Source organism: Salvelinus alpinus, chromosome 1 (assembly GCF_045679555.1).
Source record: "Salvelinus alpinus chromosome 1, SLU_Salpinus.1, whole genome shotgun sequence".
NCBI classification, from domain to species: domain Eukaryota; kingdom Metazoa; phylum Chordata; class Actinopteri; order Salmoniformes; family Salmonidae; genus Salvelinus; species Salvelinus alpinus.
This window is the reverse complement of record NC_092086.1, coordinates 106,184,636-106,201,046: the sequence shown is the minus strand read 5'-3', so window position 1 is coordinate 106,201,046 and position 16,411 is coordinate 106,184,636. Positions and strand designations below refer to the sequence as shown.

The 16,411-nt window shown below is 41.6% G+C and overlaps 1 protein-coding gene across 1 annotated transcript; it reads left to right on the top strand.

Moving 5' to 3' along the window:
* The first annotated feature begins 168 nt into the window (after positions 1-168).
* LOC139537713 (hippocampus abundant transcript 1 protein-like) lies at positions 169-14,236 on the top strand. The gene is made up of 12 exons (XM_071339341.1): positions 169-495; positions 2,093-2,191; positions 3,490-3,552; positions 3,977-4,104; positions 4,446-4,560; positions 5,697-5,915; positions 6,125-6,238; positions 7,575-7,646; positions 8,194-8,306; positions 9,711-9,808; positions 10,452-10,615; positions 10,866-14,236. Exons 1-12 carry the CDS (start codon positions 415-417, stop codon positions 11,106-11,108), a joined length of 1,509 nt encoding a protein of 502 aa, XP_071195442.1. The 5' UTR covers positions 169-414; the 3' UTR covers positions 11,109-14,236.
* Positions 14,237-16,411: the final 2,175 nt, after the last annotated feature.

Genomic DNA, 16,411 nt, shown 5'->3' with positions numbered 1-16,411 from the left:
GCGCGTCCTTCTTTCGTGCCTGCAGGGAACGGTGTTTATCCCTAAATCTGGTCTCAGACCAGTTTTTTCAACCTTTACCAGACATCAAGCTGATGCGTAAAACGGTGCCATAAAACTACACACTGATCCGCAGTCAGTACCTTTAGCACCATCTCTAATATTCAATCGCTGGAGTGCGCTGTCCTCTGTACAGAGGGAATCGAGAGGACGTGTTGATGACGTGTGCAATATCCATTTTGTACATTATTCGCAGGTGTTGTCGATTCGGTCGGACTACTGGGTTATAAACACGTATTTTTTTTTTACAGTTAGCCTTCCAAGGCTAAATAAGAAGGCATCCTGGAAGAAGCGGGTGAACCGAAGATCCCTACGCAGCATGGATTCTATGTAACTCCGGTAAAATGTAATGAGGAGATGACTCCGGGAGAGAAAGATCAACAGGGTACCAACCGTATTGTGTTGGTCAAGAAAATTATCATGAAAGATGGGCCCACGGTATGTGAATTAATCGTCTTTATTTTGGTAGCCTATTGCAGCCGGGAATGTAGCCTATAGTATTTGTGTAATGTAACAATGTAATCGATTTCACATAAACTGCAAACGATGGAGTATCAGCTGTGAGCGCGCCTGCGGTAGCGGCAGGCTATGACATAAGCGGACATTGTGTACTCGACATACCTTGTGAAAATGAAACGGCTCTGTCAGCCTAAAGTGCGACACATTCTTGCGCTAAAGCTATTACCAATCCGTTTTGAAATGTGGATCAATGTGTTATTAGATTATCGATAATAATAGATGGTTACGTTGGAACGCCTATTGGAAGGACGCGGCCGGTAATATCTCGGGGTAGCGCCTTAAGGCCTATAGCTGCGGAGGAGCTTATTGAAGCCTGTATAATATTGTTATGCCGCTGCCATTACATAACATCCCCCGGCTTCCCCCCAACGCAAGCTGTTTGCATGATAATTCCATAATCATGTATTCATAGACAGAATGCATTATCATGATAATGTATTGTTTTCAAATTAATATTTGGATAATTGTTGTTGTTGATGATGCTAGCTGTGCTCTAGCCAATAGCCAGCTGTCAGGACCATGGAAGGTGTTACCATGGTGTTACCTTGGAAAGGAAGGATGACCTGGACCAAAAACACAATCACAGATGACATAATAAAAAAAATGAAAACATTACATTTTGTACTATCCAAATGTAGGATCTTAATTTAATAACTAATTTTGGTGAATTACCCTGCATAGCAGGAAATGCAAAAGTGTAGTGTATTCGAGGTTTAACAAGGCTTCTGTTATTAGTCTGAGCTATGCATCAAAGTGGATTGAGACATTAATTTTATATTAGTGGTTTTATTTGTAATTAACACAACTAAATGCTTAGGCCTGACTCTATTTTTCACAACATTGAAAAGCCAGCAGTGATTGAATCGCCATTAGGCCTGGCTACTGTATGTCTAATTCCACAGATTAGGCTTGGTGATCATGACGTGATTTCCACCTTGCATGACAGCGAGCTGAGATCACAACCACATCCCACTCTCCCCCAGTTCTCACTCATGCATACATATTACATATACACAGACAAACTCAGTGCACTCACTGACAACACGAGGGATAGTAATAGAAGGCCCACCTTCAATCTCTACTGTCATTTAACGGCCATGTCCCAATCTTCCCAAGACTAAAGTCTGCATCACTGTGCTGTGAAGTAGCTAGGGGCCTGTGTGAAGTAGCTAGGGGCCTGTGCTCCCCTATCTCTGCCTTCCTCAAATACCACTGACGGACTCCTTCAGAGGTCCCCACGTGGATGTCTTCAAATAGCAAAGAAAGTGACTGATTCACCTTGAAAGAGAAGTGGAGCAGTGGGATTTCTTTCTCTTATTGATTTAGATTCAGACTGATTTAATCTTGATAATCCCATTCAGACAGCATCATTAGACATTAGACTCAGTAAATGGTAGCCTTTTTGAAATGCTGTTGAAAAAATGATCACACTGTGAGAGCTGTTAATTTGGTGGATGTTTTAAAATTGGATCGAACCCAGTCTAAAATGGCCACCTTTCTTTCCTGTGTGTTGCAGCCGGGCCATGGCGTTGGCAGACCCAGTGTCTCCCATGCTGTCGTGGTCATCTTCCTGGAGTTCTTTGCCTGGGGTCTCCTCACCACTCCCATGCTGACAGTGAGTTCCATCTCCAGCTGGCCTGTCTGTTTACAGATGTAGGATCTTAATTTGATCACCCTGAAGCAGGACATTTAAAACGTTTAGTGTATTTGAGGTTTAAATGGCTTCTGAAGTTTGTAAATTCCATTTAGAAATTAGACTTGACTTTCTCTTTATGAAAAATGTATCAACCTCTACAAAATGACCATTAATTATAATTCACATAATTCAAATGTTCTGTTGCTGCAGGATTATCTATCTTATCTATCTTACCTATTTTATTGTATCTATCTATTTTATCTATCTATGCAACATATAAAGTGTTGGTCCCAAGTGTCATGAGCTGAAATAAAAGATCCCAGAAATGTTCCATATGCACAAAAAGCTTATTTCTCTCAAATGTTGTGCACAAATGTGTTTACATCCCTGTTAGTGAGCATTTCTCCTTTGCCAAGATAATCCATCCACCTGACAGGTGTGGCATATCAAGAAACTGTTTAAACAGCACGATCATTACATAGGTGAACCTTTTGCTGGGGACAATAAAAGGCCACTCTAAAATGTGCAGTTTTGTCACACAATACCACCTATGACTCAAGTTGAGGGAGTGTGCAATTGGCATGCTGACTGCAGGAATGTTCAACAGAGCAGTTGCCAGAGAATTTTAATGTTAATTTCTTTACCATAAGCCGGCTCCGTTATTGTAGAGAATTTGGCAGTACTTCCAACCGGCCTCACAACGGCAGACCACATGTAACCACGCCAGCTTAGGACCTCCTCATACGGCTTCTTCACCAGTGGGATTGTCTGAGGGGGGTGCTGAGGAATATTTCCATCTGTAATAAAGCACTTTTGTGGGGGAAAACTAATTATGTTCGGCTGGGTCTGGCTCCCTGGAGGGTGGACCTATGCCCTCCAAAGCCTACCCATGGCTGCTCCCCTGCCCAGTCATGTGAAATCCATAGATTAGTGCCAAATGCATTTATTTAAATTGACTGATTTCCTTATATGAACTGTACCTCAGTAAAATCTTTGAAATTGTTACGTTTTATATTTTTGTTCAGTATATCTCTAGCACAGCTATCAACTCTCTCTCGCTCTCTTTCTCTCTCTCACTGCCAGTCTGTCTCTTATTTTCATCCCCATCTGTCTCTTCTAGTCTTCTCTCTGTAGGGTAGGTTTCTTGGCTTGTAAAACCGCTTGTTAAGCACACAGCTGTCTGTGTGTGTGACTGGTTTCTTGGCAGTTGGCACCCTATCTGTGCAAGAGCCCCTTTTTAAAGATGTTTGTGGTTTCTCTGTGGTTTATTTTTGCAGGTTTTACATGAAACGTTTCCACAGCACACATTTCTGATGAATGGCCTTATTCAAGGTGTGAAGGTAAGATATCAGGCATAGAAATAACTTAAATACAAAAATGTTGTTTGGCAGACTACGAACAGTATATCTCCCAAATAATTAACCAATTATGTAATTTATTGATCACTGCTATGAGGACCCCCGTAGAGTTGCATCCCTGAGCGATTGAACAAAAGCATCACTCTATAATGTATTCTGGTACTCTATTAAAAAAGAAATTCTAGTATCTTATTATTTCATAACTAGTGGATGTTTAAGTTTAATGTAGGTTTATCATATGTCATTTCAGGAGAGCAAAGGGCAGCCATTTTCTTGCTGCTACTTGATTATAATTCAGCTCACTCTCATTTACACTAAAGATCAATGAGGCTTCTCATTACGGGTTCCCGGTAACATGACGTTCTTAACAGAGGCTCCTCCCCCTCTTCACCCTCCTCCGCCACAGGGTCTCCTGTCCTTCATGAGCGCCCCTCTGATTGGTGCCCTGTCAGATGTGTGGGGCAGGCGGTCCTTCCTATTGGTCACTGTGTTCTTCACCTGCGCCCCCATCCCACTCATGAGACTCAGTCCCTGGTAAGTCCTGCACCTCTCTTCTGACCAAGAGAAAACACTGCTGTGATTTGGTTCAGTATTCATTCTGTCTTTTGATTTGAATTAAACAATAAGTACATGTAAACAGGGAATCTTGTGTAGTGCTGTTGTAACAGTGCTGGTTTAGATGAAAATACCATATTATCCCAGCTATGTCTGTTTTAACAATTTTAGTCAGCCTTTCAAATTGGTAAACATTTTGATGCCTGTCAATAGATCTTTAACTTTAGAGTCTGTAGGAGTGTTTGTTGATCTTATTTGTCAAGTATGTGGTGTGGAATGCACTGCCTTGGATGTGACTGACATAATGTTTCCTCCCTCAGGTGGTACTTTGCAGCGATTTCCATGTCAGGGGCTTTCTCTGTCACCTTCTCTGTCATCTTTGCTTATGTCTCTGATGTCACTGAGGAGCATGAAAGAAGCACAGCATACGGACTGGTAAAGAGCTAGTTACATTTTTATTATGACTTCAGCAGGGATGGGTAACTGATGGGAGTGGGGGCCACAAAACATCTGAACTCATCATGAGGGGCCGTAGCGGTTAATTGTTCTGCGTACCCACATCCATACCTACATATGCAGTCAGAGCCGGCCCTAGCCTTTTGAGGGCCATAAGCAACGTGTTTATTTTTTTTTGTGGGCCCCCACCTTGCGAGCAAAATATTTTAGCAGCTCCCCCTCTTGAAAGCGGGGCGTAGAGAAAATGTTAGTTTTAAAACAAGTTTGCTGCAATTCTACACATTTTGCTATGGGGCGGAGAGAAGATTGAGCAATTTTATAACTAATTTCATGCAATTCTACACATTTTGCAATAGGGTGGATAGAAATGTTTGCGGTTTTGAATGTGATATCTGAGTGTGTGACTAACAAAATCAATGGGGCCCCACAGGCTGGTAACTCTTAATAACTTACCAATCAACTAAATATTTAGCTGACATGGGCTAATTGAGTGACTGTCAGTGACTGACATAACAAGAGAAAAACTGCTGATGCACAACCACATTGTGAAATTCTTGATGTACAGTGTTTTCCTCAGTTGATTGGGGTAGAGGGTAGTGGATAATTCTACCTGGTCATCTTTCCAATTCTATTTGACAGTTATGTGGGTGAAGATCAAGTTCTGTACTTCTATATGGGTTATGCAATGTGTTCTGTTGTGTTGAATAGATGTTAGTTGTGTCATGTTTTTACAATCCTTCACACAGTGATTTCAGATCTCATGCAGTCCCTTGAGGTCACAGCATGCAGTGTGTCGTATCCCATTGAATTCTCCCATCCTTTTCACTTTGTATTTTGAGCCCTGGCGTTGAATGAAGAATAGCATTCATTAACATGAATTACGTTTCCTTTGTATAGCTTAAAACCACTTGTGAAATGCGAAAATAGCTGCATACATTGGGTCATTGACAGCTATCGGCTCCAATACCATTAAAAAGTAATAACGTTAAATACACTACAGGACTTCATGGAAAACTGTGACAATTGTTGCTGAGTGGACTATCGTGATTAAATATAAATGGACCTAAAAAAGACTAGTTTAAAACACACCTTGTCCTCTGTGTGTTTTCCTCTAGGTGTCGGCTACGTTTGCAGCCAGCCTGGTGACGAGTCCGGCCATCGGGGCGTACCTGTCCGCGTGTTACGGTGACAACCTGGTGGTGTTGGTGGCTACGCTGGTGGCTCTGGCAGACATCTGCTTCATCCTGCTGGCCGTGCCTGAGTCCCTACCAGAGAAGATGAGACTCAACACCTGGGGAGCACCTATCACCTGGGAGCAGGCAGACCCCTTCCAGGTGAGTGCTACAGTATTCTATGCCATGCTATACCATGCTATGAGTCAATGAGATCTGGCTGGGATATACTATACGTACAGACACGTTAGTAGGCTACCTAGCTTCATCAGTTTCTGTGGCCATTTTGAAAAGCCTTTGGTGTCTCTGTTAGTGTAAAGCCTTTGGTGTCTCTTTTAGTTTAAAGCCTTTGGTGTCTCTCTTGTTTGCAGTCAATGAGGAAAGTGGGAAAGGATCCCACAGTTCTTCTCATCTGTATAACCGTGTTCCTGTCCTACCTACCTGAGGCTGGTCAATACTCCAGCTTCTTCCTATATCTTAGACAGGTAAATATCCAACTTGTTCCTAGGGTCGGGCTGTATCCAGATTTTCAAATCCTCATACCGTTCTTCTCTCACACCAGGATTTACAGTATTACTGGCTTAGTACAAAAGGGAGCTCCAAAAAACGCTAAAAAAACATTGTGCGTCTATTACCAGAATGCTAACAAAATTAGCACAAGTAATAGAGGATTTCCATGGAGGCTGCTAGCTAAATATGCTAACGAGTGCAAATGTAAATAAACTAATTGCAAAACATTAGGAAATCCAGCTCATAAAGTTATACATACAGGTAGGAGCATACATATATAGGTAGGTGCATTGCACTTCTGTTGTCATCTGATGACAATGAAGCTATTTTCTGCCGAATATGTTGCACTAATGTATTTTCGGTGAAGGAAAACAATAGTTACACGTCCCTGATCACTCTTGAAGCAAAAAAACACTGACTTTCAATATAAAACGTGATCCCTGTCAATACACAGCTGGACTCATCTGCTCGTGCTTTCTCCCGTTGTGCCATTTACAAACAAACACGGGACTGGCTCAACTGTACTGGGGAACCATGGTAAACTTCATAATGTAAAATAATGTGACAGGTGAAATGAAGAACAGAATCTGCTTTATCTCCTAACAAATTGCACCAGTTGACTACAGGTATTTACTTAAAGTAGCTAAAAAAAAAATTAAAAAAAAAGATTGTGGTAAATAGTTTTGACAGCCACAGGATGGTTTTTCAATACTATTTCCAAATGACCTGGTATATATGGTATACTGCCAAAGCCTAGTTGTTCCTCTACCTTAGACAATTAAACACCTGCTCTTCATTTACCCGAGACTGATAAAAACTTCCCTTTCATTTATCATGAGATTTTGGTATTATTATACCCAGCTACGAGTACCCAGCCCCATGTAGACTATCTGTGTGAGTGAGACCTAGCAAACTAACCTCAATATTGTGTGCAGATTGCTAATGAAAACATCCACATCAAATTCAACACATCAAATCATCTCAACAAGAGATGAAGAACAGTTGAGTTATTTCTGTACAAGGTGTCGTTTACCACAGGTTCAGTTCCTTATAGCTGGGTGACTGTAATCATAGAGATTTCGTTCTTTCGCCGTTCCTTTCTCTTCTACTTGAACAGCTCACTCTCCGTTGAGCACAGTCAAGTGCTTGTCGTTTAACATAGTGGCATTAATTTGCTTTGGAGTAAAGAGGGAGACTAATGCTGTTTTATGGCTTTCTCCCTCTGTCTATGGCTCTCTCTTTCTGTCTTTCTCCCTTTCTCTCTCTGTCTCGCTCTCCATTTATTTTTATTTCTCAATCTCTCTATCTCAGGTCATTAACTTTTCATCGGCAACAATCGCAGTGTTCATCGGGGTGGTTGGGATCCTCTCCATCATAGCCCAGGTATGTATCTGGCGCAATACTCCTCCATTTAACTGTCTGTGGGAGACTGCAATGTGTTACTGAACAATCAGTTCTAATCAAGTCTTAGGTTAACAACATGTGTCAGTTCAAATGAGTTATTGTCCTTTGGAATTGAATCAAGTTCCACGTTTAGATGTAAAGAATGCTGACATTTTTTTTTTCTTCATTATTTAACTAGGCAAGTCAGTTAAGAACAAATTCTTATTTTCAATGACAGCCTAGGAACAGTGGGTTAACTGCCTTGTTCAGGGGCAGAACAACATATTTTTACCTTGTCAGCTCGGGGATTCAATCTAGCAACCTTTCGGTTATTAGTCCGACGCATGCCCGCTCTAAAAAGGCATTATAATGTAATGTAGCAAATTGTGTAATTCCTATGAATACAATATTTATTGAGTGTGCCTACAATAAATATGAAATAAATTAGCACTTTGTAAAGAACTTTGATGACTTCTGATGTAAATTGGGCTTTATAAAAACATTTGATATTTTTTAAAATGTATTAATTGTTTGCCTCTTGTTGCAGACACTTATTCTGACAGTCTTGATGAGAACTATTGGAAACAAGAACACGGTCCTTCTGGGCCTGGGTTTCCAGATTCTACAGCTGGCCTGGTACGGCTTCGGGTCAGAACCATGGTGGGTCACCTTCAACTCTGTCTGCTATACTGTGGTTACCTGAGTATTATCAACAGGGCTGGCCTGTACTGTGGCTACCTGAGTAGTATCAACAGGGCTGGCCTATACTGTGGCTACCTGAGTAATATCAACAGGGCTGGCCTGCACTGTGGCTACCTGAGTAATATCAACAGGGCTGGCCTGTACTGTGGCTACCTGAGTAGTATCAACGGGGCTGGCCTGTACTGTGGCTACCTGAGTAATATCAACAGGGCTGGCCTGTACTGTGGCTACCTGAGTAGTATCAACAGGGCTGGCCTGTACTGTGGCTACCTGAGTAATATCAACAGGGCTGGCCTATACTGTGGCTACCTGAGTAATATCAACAGGGCTGGCCTGTACTGTGGCTACCTGAGTAGTATCAACAGGGCTGGCCTGTACTGTGGCTACCTGAGTAATATCAACAGGGCTGGCCTGTAGTGTGGTTACCTGAGTAGTATCAACAGGGCTGGCCTGTACTGTGGCTACCTGAGTATTATCAACAGGGCTGGCCTGTACTGTGGCTACCTGAGTAATATCAACAGGGCTGGCCTGTACTGTGGCTACCTGAGTAGTATCAACAGGGCTGGCCTGTACTGTGGCTACCTGAGTAATATCAACAGGGCTGGCCTGTACTGTGGCTACCTGAGTAGTATCAACAGGGCTGGCCTGTACTGTGGCTACCTGAGTAGTATCAACAGGGCTGGCCTGTACTGTGGCTACCTGAGTAGTATCAACAGGGCTGGCCTGTAGTGTGGTTACCTGAGTAGTATCAACAGGGCTGGCCTGTACTGTGGCTACCTGAGTAGTATCAACAGGGCTGGCCTGTAGTGTGGTTACCTGAGTAGTATCAACAGGGCTGGCCTGTACTGTGGCTACCTGAGTAGTATCAACAGGGCTGGCCTGTAGTGTGGTTACCTGAGTAGTATCAACAGGGCTGGCCTGTTCTGTGGCTACCTGAGTATTATCAACAGGGCTGGCCTGTACTGTGGCTACCTGAGTATTATCAACAGGGCTGGCCTGTACTGTGGCTACCTGAGTAGTATCAACAGGGCTGGCCTGTGTTGACAGTTAAGTACAGTTAGACAACAGTTAGAACTCACACTATTTTTTTTATTTTTATAAATACAGAATATTACAAGTCCTTGACTGTCCACTTTATTGTTAAAAAAAACCTTAATGCAATTATCTCTCTCTTGTTCAAATGAAAAACGATCACACAAAAAAAGGAAGCAAAAGCGAAGGGGAATCGTGATCAGTTTTGTCAGAGGTCACTGAGCGTGCTCAGAAGGGCTGGTCCTGAGGGTGTGGTTACTAGTTCCTATAGCTAAGTGATGTCTCACACTGTATGTGTCTGTAGCTAACCACTGTCTCCTCTCTGTGTAGGATGATGTGGGCTGCAGGTGCAGTAGCAGCCATGTCTAGTATCACCTTTCCTGCAGTGAGCGCCCTGGTGTCTCGCTGTGCAGACCCAGATAAGCAAGGTAAGACATTCCCTTTATTTCTCTTTTCTGTATGTACTTCATCCGTTTGTCCTGCTCTAAAATATTCCCCTTTTCCCCTTCATGTAACCTGTCTGTTTGTCCTGCTCTCTTCGGTACCACCTTTCTTCCTTTGCCCCCTCCGTTGTCATTTTGAAAGTGAATCAATATGAAAAATATGTTTACTGACATTTTCTATTAAGACACACCACAGTATATAAAGGCATGGATGTTTTTAACTTTGACTATTTATTTCATAGCAGACGTATAGCAGAAATTTAAGGCACCCGAGTGGCGCAGCAGTCTAAGGCACTGCATCGCAGTGCTAGAGGCGTCACTAAAGACCCTGGTTCTATCCCGGGCTGTATTACAACTGGGCTGTGATCGGGAGTCCCATAATAGGACGGTGCACATTTGGCCCATCGTTGTCCGGTTTAGGGGAGGGGTATGCTGTTATTGTAAAATAAGAATTTGTTCTTAACTGTCTTGCCTAGTTAAATAAAAATATCCTGTGGTTATCATTTATAGGCCTTGATCAGAAACAAAGTCTCATGGATGTATCCTCTGTGATGTCATGTTGTTCTGCCCAGGGACCACAGGTACTCATGGTCCCTGACAAATACATGTATAACCTGTCTCTCCTCAGGTCTGGTTCAGGGGATGATCACTGGTATCCGAGGCCTGTGTAACGGTCTGGGCCCGGCGCTGTACGGACTTATCTTCTTCATGTTTAACGTAGAGCTGAACACAATTGATCCCATCCAGGGAGAGTACCCCATCGACCCTTTACCTATTAACCCCCCGACTGAGGTAAATTCATCACGATCACCAATAACATCTTCATTGTGGCTCTTGTATAGGCAGACTTTATATAGCTGTATACATTTCTGTCTCATTTAGCTTTAAAACATGTTTCTTCCTAAGTAGGCACTTGCAATCTTCCCGTTGCCATATTCCTTTATCTTTCTGTTTCTTTATTCAGAGATGGGTTATATTCTTTGTGTTGTATGAATGTCAAATGAAGTTCTCTATCTATAATAGCGTGTCTCTCTCCATACAGAAATCCTTGATCCCCGGTCCTCCCTTCCTGCTGGGCTCATGCACGGTGGTGGTGGCCTTCCTGGTAGCCTTGTTTATCCCTGAGAACACCGAACCTCCTGTGGTGACCTGCGCTGACGCCAAGGATACCTCCATGCTAGCCGGCGTCCACATCAACACCCCGTTACCGGGCAGCGACGAGGACACGCCAGCGCCGACCAGCGACGAGGACTTTGAGCCCCTCCTGCAGGACAGTGTTGTGTGACTGAGGGAGGGCAGCAGGTGGCTCCTGCAGAACAGCATCGTGTGACTGAGGGAGGATGGAGGGCAGCAGGTGGCTTTGGTATTATTACAACCAGCTACGGGTACCACGCCCCCCATGTAGCCTACGTATCCCCAACGGAGGAGAGGGAGAGAGGCCTAGCTAACAAACCTCAATATTGTGTGCAACTCTGCACTGCACAACCAACCAGTCCCCGCCCCTGTCCCATAGGAACTAGTATTTACATTTTTTTTTTAGGAGGATTGGATTTGATGTTGTGATCTTTTTTTGGTTTTCACCTCTAGGACTCTTAAGTTTTAATTCTGAAGGGAGTGATAGCGAAGATGGCGGACCCAGCGTGCAAAACTGGTTACTGGTTGGTATCTGGTGCCATTTCAACCAGATTTGCCCGCTGGGGAGATTGAGTTGTTCAGTAGAGGTAGAAGGGAAAGAGCTTGCTGTGCCCGGCATTTAATTGCTTTAACGCATCTTCAAGCTCAGAATTGACTGTAGTCCACACCTAATGGTACCTCAATACAAGGAGGCTTGAACCGAATCTGTGAAATGCAAGGAGATATGTGCCAGTAGTCAGTCAACAACACTTAAAATATTTACTTAGAAGACTTGTTCACTACGAGCAGCCATAAGATTACGACATTATAAAATGGATGAGATATATACTGTAAGTCCGATATTTCATGGGAGCTTCTGTTCACAAGCCTTACAACAACTCATATCATTCAGAGAGCAGTTATCATATCATTGTCTTATAACTGGTGGGGAAACATGGGAGATTAGGATGATAGGATATTTGACATAGGAAGATTAGATCTTGGTGTAATTTTTACTCCCAAGATCTCAACTTCTCACTTTATTGTGCAGAGTTTGGGTACTTGAACCACTGGTCCTAGAGTAACTGCTAAAAGTGTTCCTGTATAGTGAGAACATGGAACTATTTAAGATATTCACTGGATGTGGCCTCCTGTCAGTAGGAGGCAGTGCTGAGGTGTGGATGATGCCATTAGGTTATGGTTGTCATGGTTTTATGCAGTGCTCTGCAGTTTCTGTTTAGTCTGTGAAATCTTGATTGCTACTGTACTAAAAAGGGTTTTTATCTTAAAATATATGATGTATTTTATTTATATTATCCATACTGTAAAAATGATATTGCTAACGTTCTGCAACATATTGACAGGAATGTCTAGGCTACTCTGGTAGTAATAATAATGTATTTAACTTAGAGGAACACGTTTTTACTGGTTTTCTTTTTGTAATTTTTGGGATAATTTTTTAAAATCTTTTTTTTTAAAGTATAATCTTACCCTGGAATATATGATGGGAGTGGATTTTTTATTTATTTTTAGGGAGGGTTAGGGTTAGCCCATAGTTTTTTTTCTTTCACTAAATATGTCCCAGTGTTGCAAGCTACCTCAGCTTTAAAAATTACTTATTTTGAATGTTATTTTATTTTATTCTGATTTTAACGCCAAACCATCATTAGCTCAAATAGTTTTCACCCCCCAAGAGTCAAACTTCACTAACCCGGGGTTTATAAAATATAAATTAAGAGAAAGCAATTTGACCTGATCAAATCCATTAGGGGCACATTTTTATTGTACATAATGATTATTTTCTGTGAGGTTGTCACAATGTGTAAATGTTCATATTTGATATGTACATACTGTATTGAATTAAAGGTATTAGCCTGTATACCTACAGGTTTTTAAAACTAATATTTAACCCCAATGAACAACAACGCCAAGTTGTTTTCCCTAATGTGAATGAGGAAGTAGTTTGTCTAGACCTACCTAGAGCTGTATGTAAAGGAACTCAATACCCGTGTCAAGTTGAGTATGTACTGAAGGAGATTCCTGTTTGTATGCATAATGCATGAATAGTGACTAGCTGTCCATGGATCTTTTTAAGAGTATAGTATTAGAAAGCTCATAAAATGTGTTGTACCTGAATGTGAACTTTTAAAAGTATTTATATTCCCCAAAACGTGGCTATGGGGACAGAAAGACACAGCTACACATGTCTTCCTGTCTGTCTCTGAAATGAAACGATAAACAATATATTAGGTATACAGTTGATTGGTTATTGGTTGTGCTCAGACAGAGATTGTGAGTGCTTCTGCTTTCCCCTGATGGTTTGCCAGTCATTTCCTTGTTCTCTAAGGTACATGTACGCAGGTTCCTATCAGCGAGGGAAATGATTGAAGAGAGCAGGAGAAGGTAAAGCTTCCTATCTGTCACCTCCAACCCCAATCCTGTTGTGAAGTATTTTGACCAAGAATCCATAAATTGATGTCAGAAGGTCAACAGCTACTTTCAGTCAGTGACTGTTGTTGAATTTCCTCCAGTGTTATATCGTACCCACCTGTAAGAGTAAAAAGGAATTATTAGTATTATGAATTCTATGATGAAGACTATTGTATATGTTATGGAGAAGTATATCGGAATGGTTACAATACATATCTCTAGGACTGCTATATTTTGGGAACACGTTTAGAACTTCATTGCCCACAAATCTGAAATGCACCCAATGAAGTATTTTTCTTATTTTGTGTAACATGATGATTTTGTTATCATAGTTACACATCATCTTCATAGTTTTGTTTGTATGATGATGATTTATAACTGAGACAACACATTCCACCATGTGCTCTTTATGTCTGTATCTACACCCAGCATCTTTGAGAGGATTATTATACAAACGTGCCTAACAAGTGAACATGTTCATTTCTGAAGATAAGACAAATTACTATAGCTTTGTCTCAAACTGGCACCCCATTCCCTTATTAGTGCACTCCTTTTGACCAGGACCCGTTGACCAGGGCCTGTTGACCAGGGCCCCATCGGGTTCTGGTCAAAAATATTGCACTATATAGAGAATAGGGTGCCATTTGGGATGTGGACTAACAGTGTACATGAAGTGGAAGTTATTGCTCATGATTACCCAAACAAATGAAATATACACGGGCTATGTATATATATATACACGGGCTATGTATATATATATACACGGGCTATGTATATATATACCTCTTAAGTCTTGTCTTGGAAAAAAAAGGAAAAAACTTTGAATTGTAATAATAAAAAAACATGACCGAAGTCAAGTAATGTAACCTATTTTAATGGTATTCATATTTTGATCACATGGTGGCGGTGTTGTGCTGTGTACTTTCCCAATAGAAATCAAGATGGAAGATTTTAGCTGTGAATGGGCAGGCTGGCGTTTATTCGGATGAGTCTGGTCCAGGAGGCAGAGCTGAGCTATTTTCCGCTAGATGAGCCAGCTGCAAAGTCAAAATTGTCTATTGTAAAAATGTATGAAAACAAACATTTTGCTTTTGTCTTAAATTAAAACCAAAAAGCTTAAATAAGGTTAGGGTTAGCATTAGGGTGGTGGGAAAATTACTCAATTGTCATACTTGAGTAAAATTAAAGATACCTTAATAGGAAATTACTCAAGTAAAAGTGAAAGTCACCCAGTAAAATACTACTTGAGTAAAAGTCAAATATACTTAAGTATCAAAAGTATAAATCATTTCAAATTCCTTATTTTAAGCAAACCAGACGGCACCATTTTCTTCTTAAAAAAATAAATACAGAAATAAATCATTCCGGCTAGCCAGGGTCACGCTCCAACACTCAAACATAATTTACAAATGAAGCATGTGTTTCGTGAGTCAAGCAGATCAGAGGTAGTAGCGATGACCAGGGATGTTCTCTTGATAAGTGTGTGAATTAGACCATTTTCCTGTCCTGCTAAGCATTCAAAATGTAATGAGTACATTTGGGAGTCAGGGAAAATGTATGGACTAATAAGGACATTTCCTTTAGGAATGTAGTGAAGTAAAATTTTGTCAAATATAAAAAAGTAAAGTACAAAAAATGAATATAAAATATAAAAATAGTTGAATGTACTACTTAAGTAATTTACACCACTGGTGACAGCTTTCTCTCTCTCTCTCTCTCTTCACGTGTTTCCATGGTGACCGCAGGTCATATAAGACAGCAACAGACTCTTATCAGCTGGAAACACCCTACAGACACTTTTTCTGTCATCACTTTTTCTCTTCACAATAAATCTTGAATGTTTTTATCACAATTCTTAATGCATCCTTATGGAATGTAAGAGTTAAATGCAAACACTGTAAATTAAAATGTATTTTCTGAAGGATTATAGTTAAGAAATTCTGTATTCGACCGGCAGAATAAAAACTGAAGTTTAAGCATAGGGTTTATGGTTAGGTTTAAGAACAAGGGTCAGATTAAGTTTAAGGCAAAGGCATAAAAGTTAACACCTGCCGCCATTCACTTTCTGCCGGTTAAATATACAATACCTCTAGTTAATACATCCAAACTTAGCATTGAACCACAACTGAATCCCTATAGGTATATGTTATCAACAATGCAGATCGATCTTCAGTGCTATGCTCTGAGGGTTCCATAAAAAGGGTTCCATAAAGGTTCCTCGGCTGTCCACATAGGAGAACCATTTTTGGGTTCCATGTAAAGTCAGCAAAAAAAAAACGCCCTCTCACTGTCAACTGCGTTTATTTTCAGCAAACTTAACGTGTTAATATTTGTATGAACATAAGATTCAACAACTGAGACATAAACTGAACAAGGTCCACAGACATGTGACTAACAGAAATTGAATAATGTGTCCCTGAACAAAGGGGGGGTCAAAATCAAAAGTAACAGTCAGTATCTGGTGTGGCCACCAGCTGCATTAAGTACTGCAGTGCATCTCCCCCTCATGAACTGCACCAGAATTGCCAGTTCTTGCTGTGAGATGTTACCCCACTCTTCAACCAAGGCACCTGCAAGTTCCCTGACATTTCTGGGGGGAATGACCCTAGCCCTCACCCTCCGATCCAACAGGTCCCAGACGTGCTCAATGGAATTGAGATCCGGGCTCTTCGCTGGCCATGGCAGAACACTGACATTCCTGTCTTGCAGGAAATCACACACAGAACGAGCAGTATGGCTGGTGGCATTGTCATGCTGGAGGGTCATGTCAGGATGAGCCTGCAGGAAGGGTACCACATGAGGGAGGAGGATGTCTTCCCTGTAACGCACAGTGTTGAGATTGCCTGCAATTACAACAAGCTCAGTCCGATGATGCTGTGACACACCGCCCCAGACCATGACGGACCCTCCACCTCCAAATCGATCCCGCTCCAGAGTACAGGCCTTGGTGTAACGCTCATTCCTTCGACGATAGACTCGAATCCAACCATCACCCCTGGTGAGACAAAACCGCGACTCATCAGTGAAGAGCACTTTTTGCCAGTC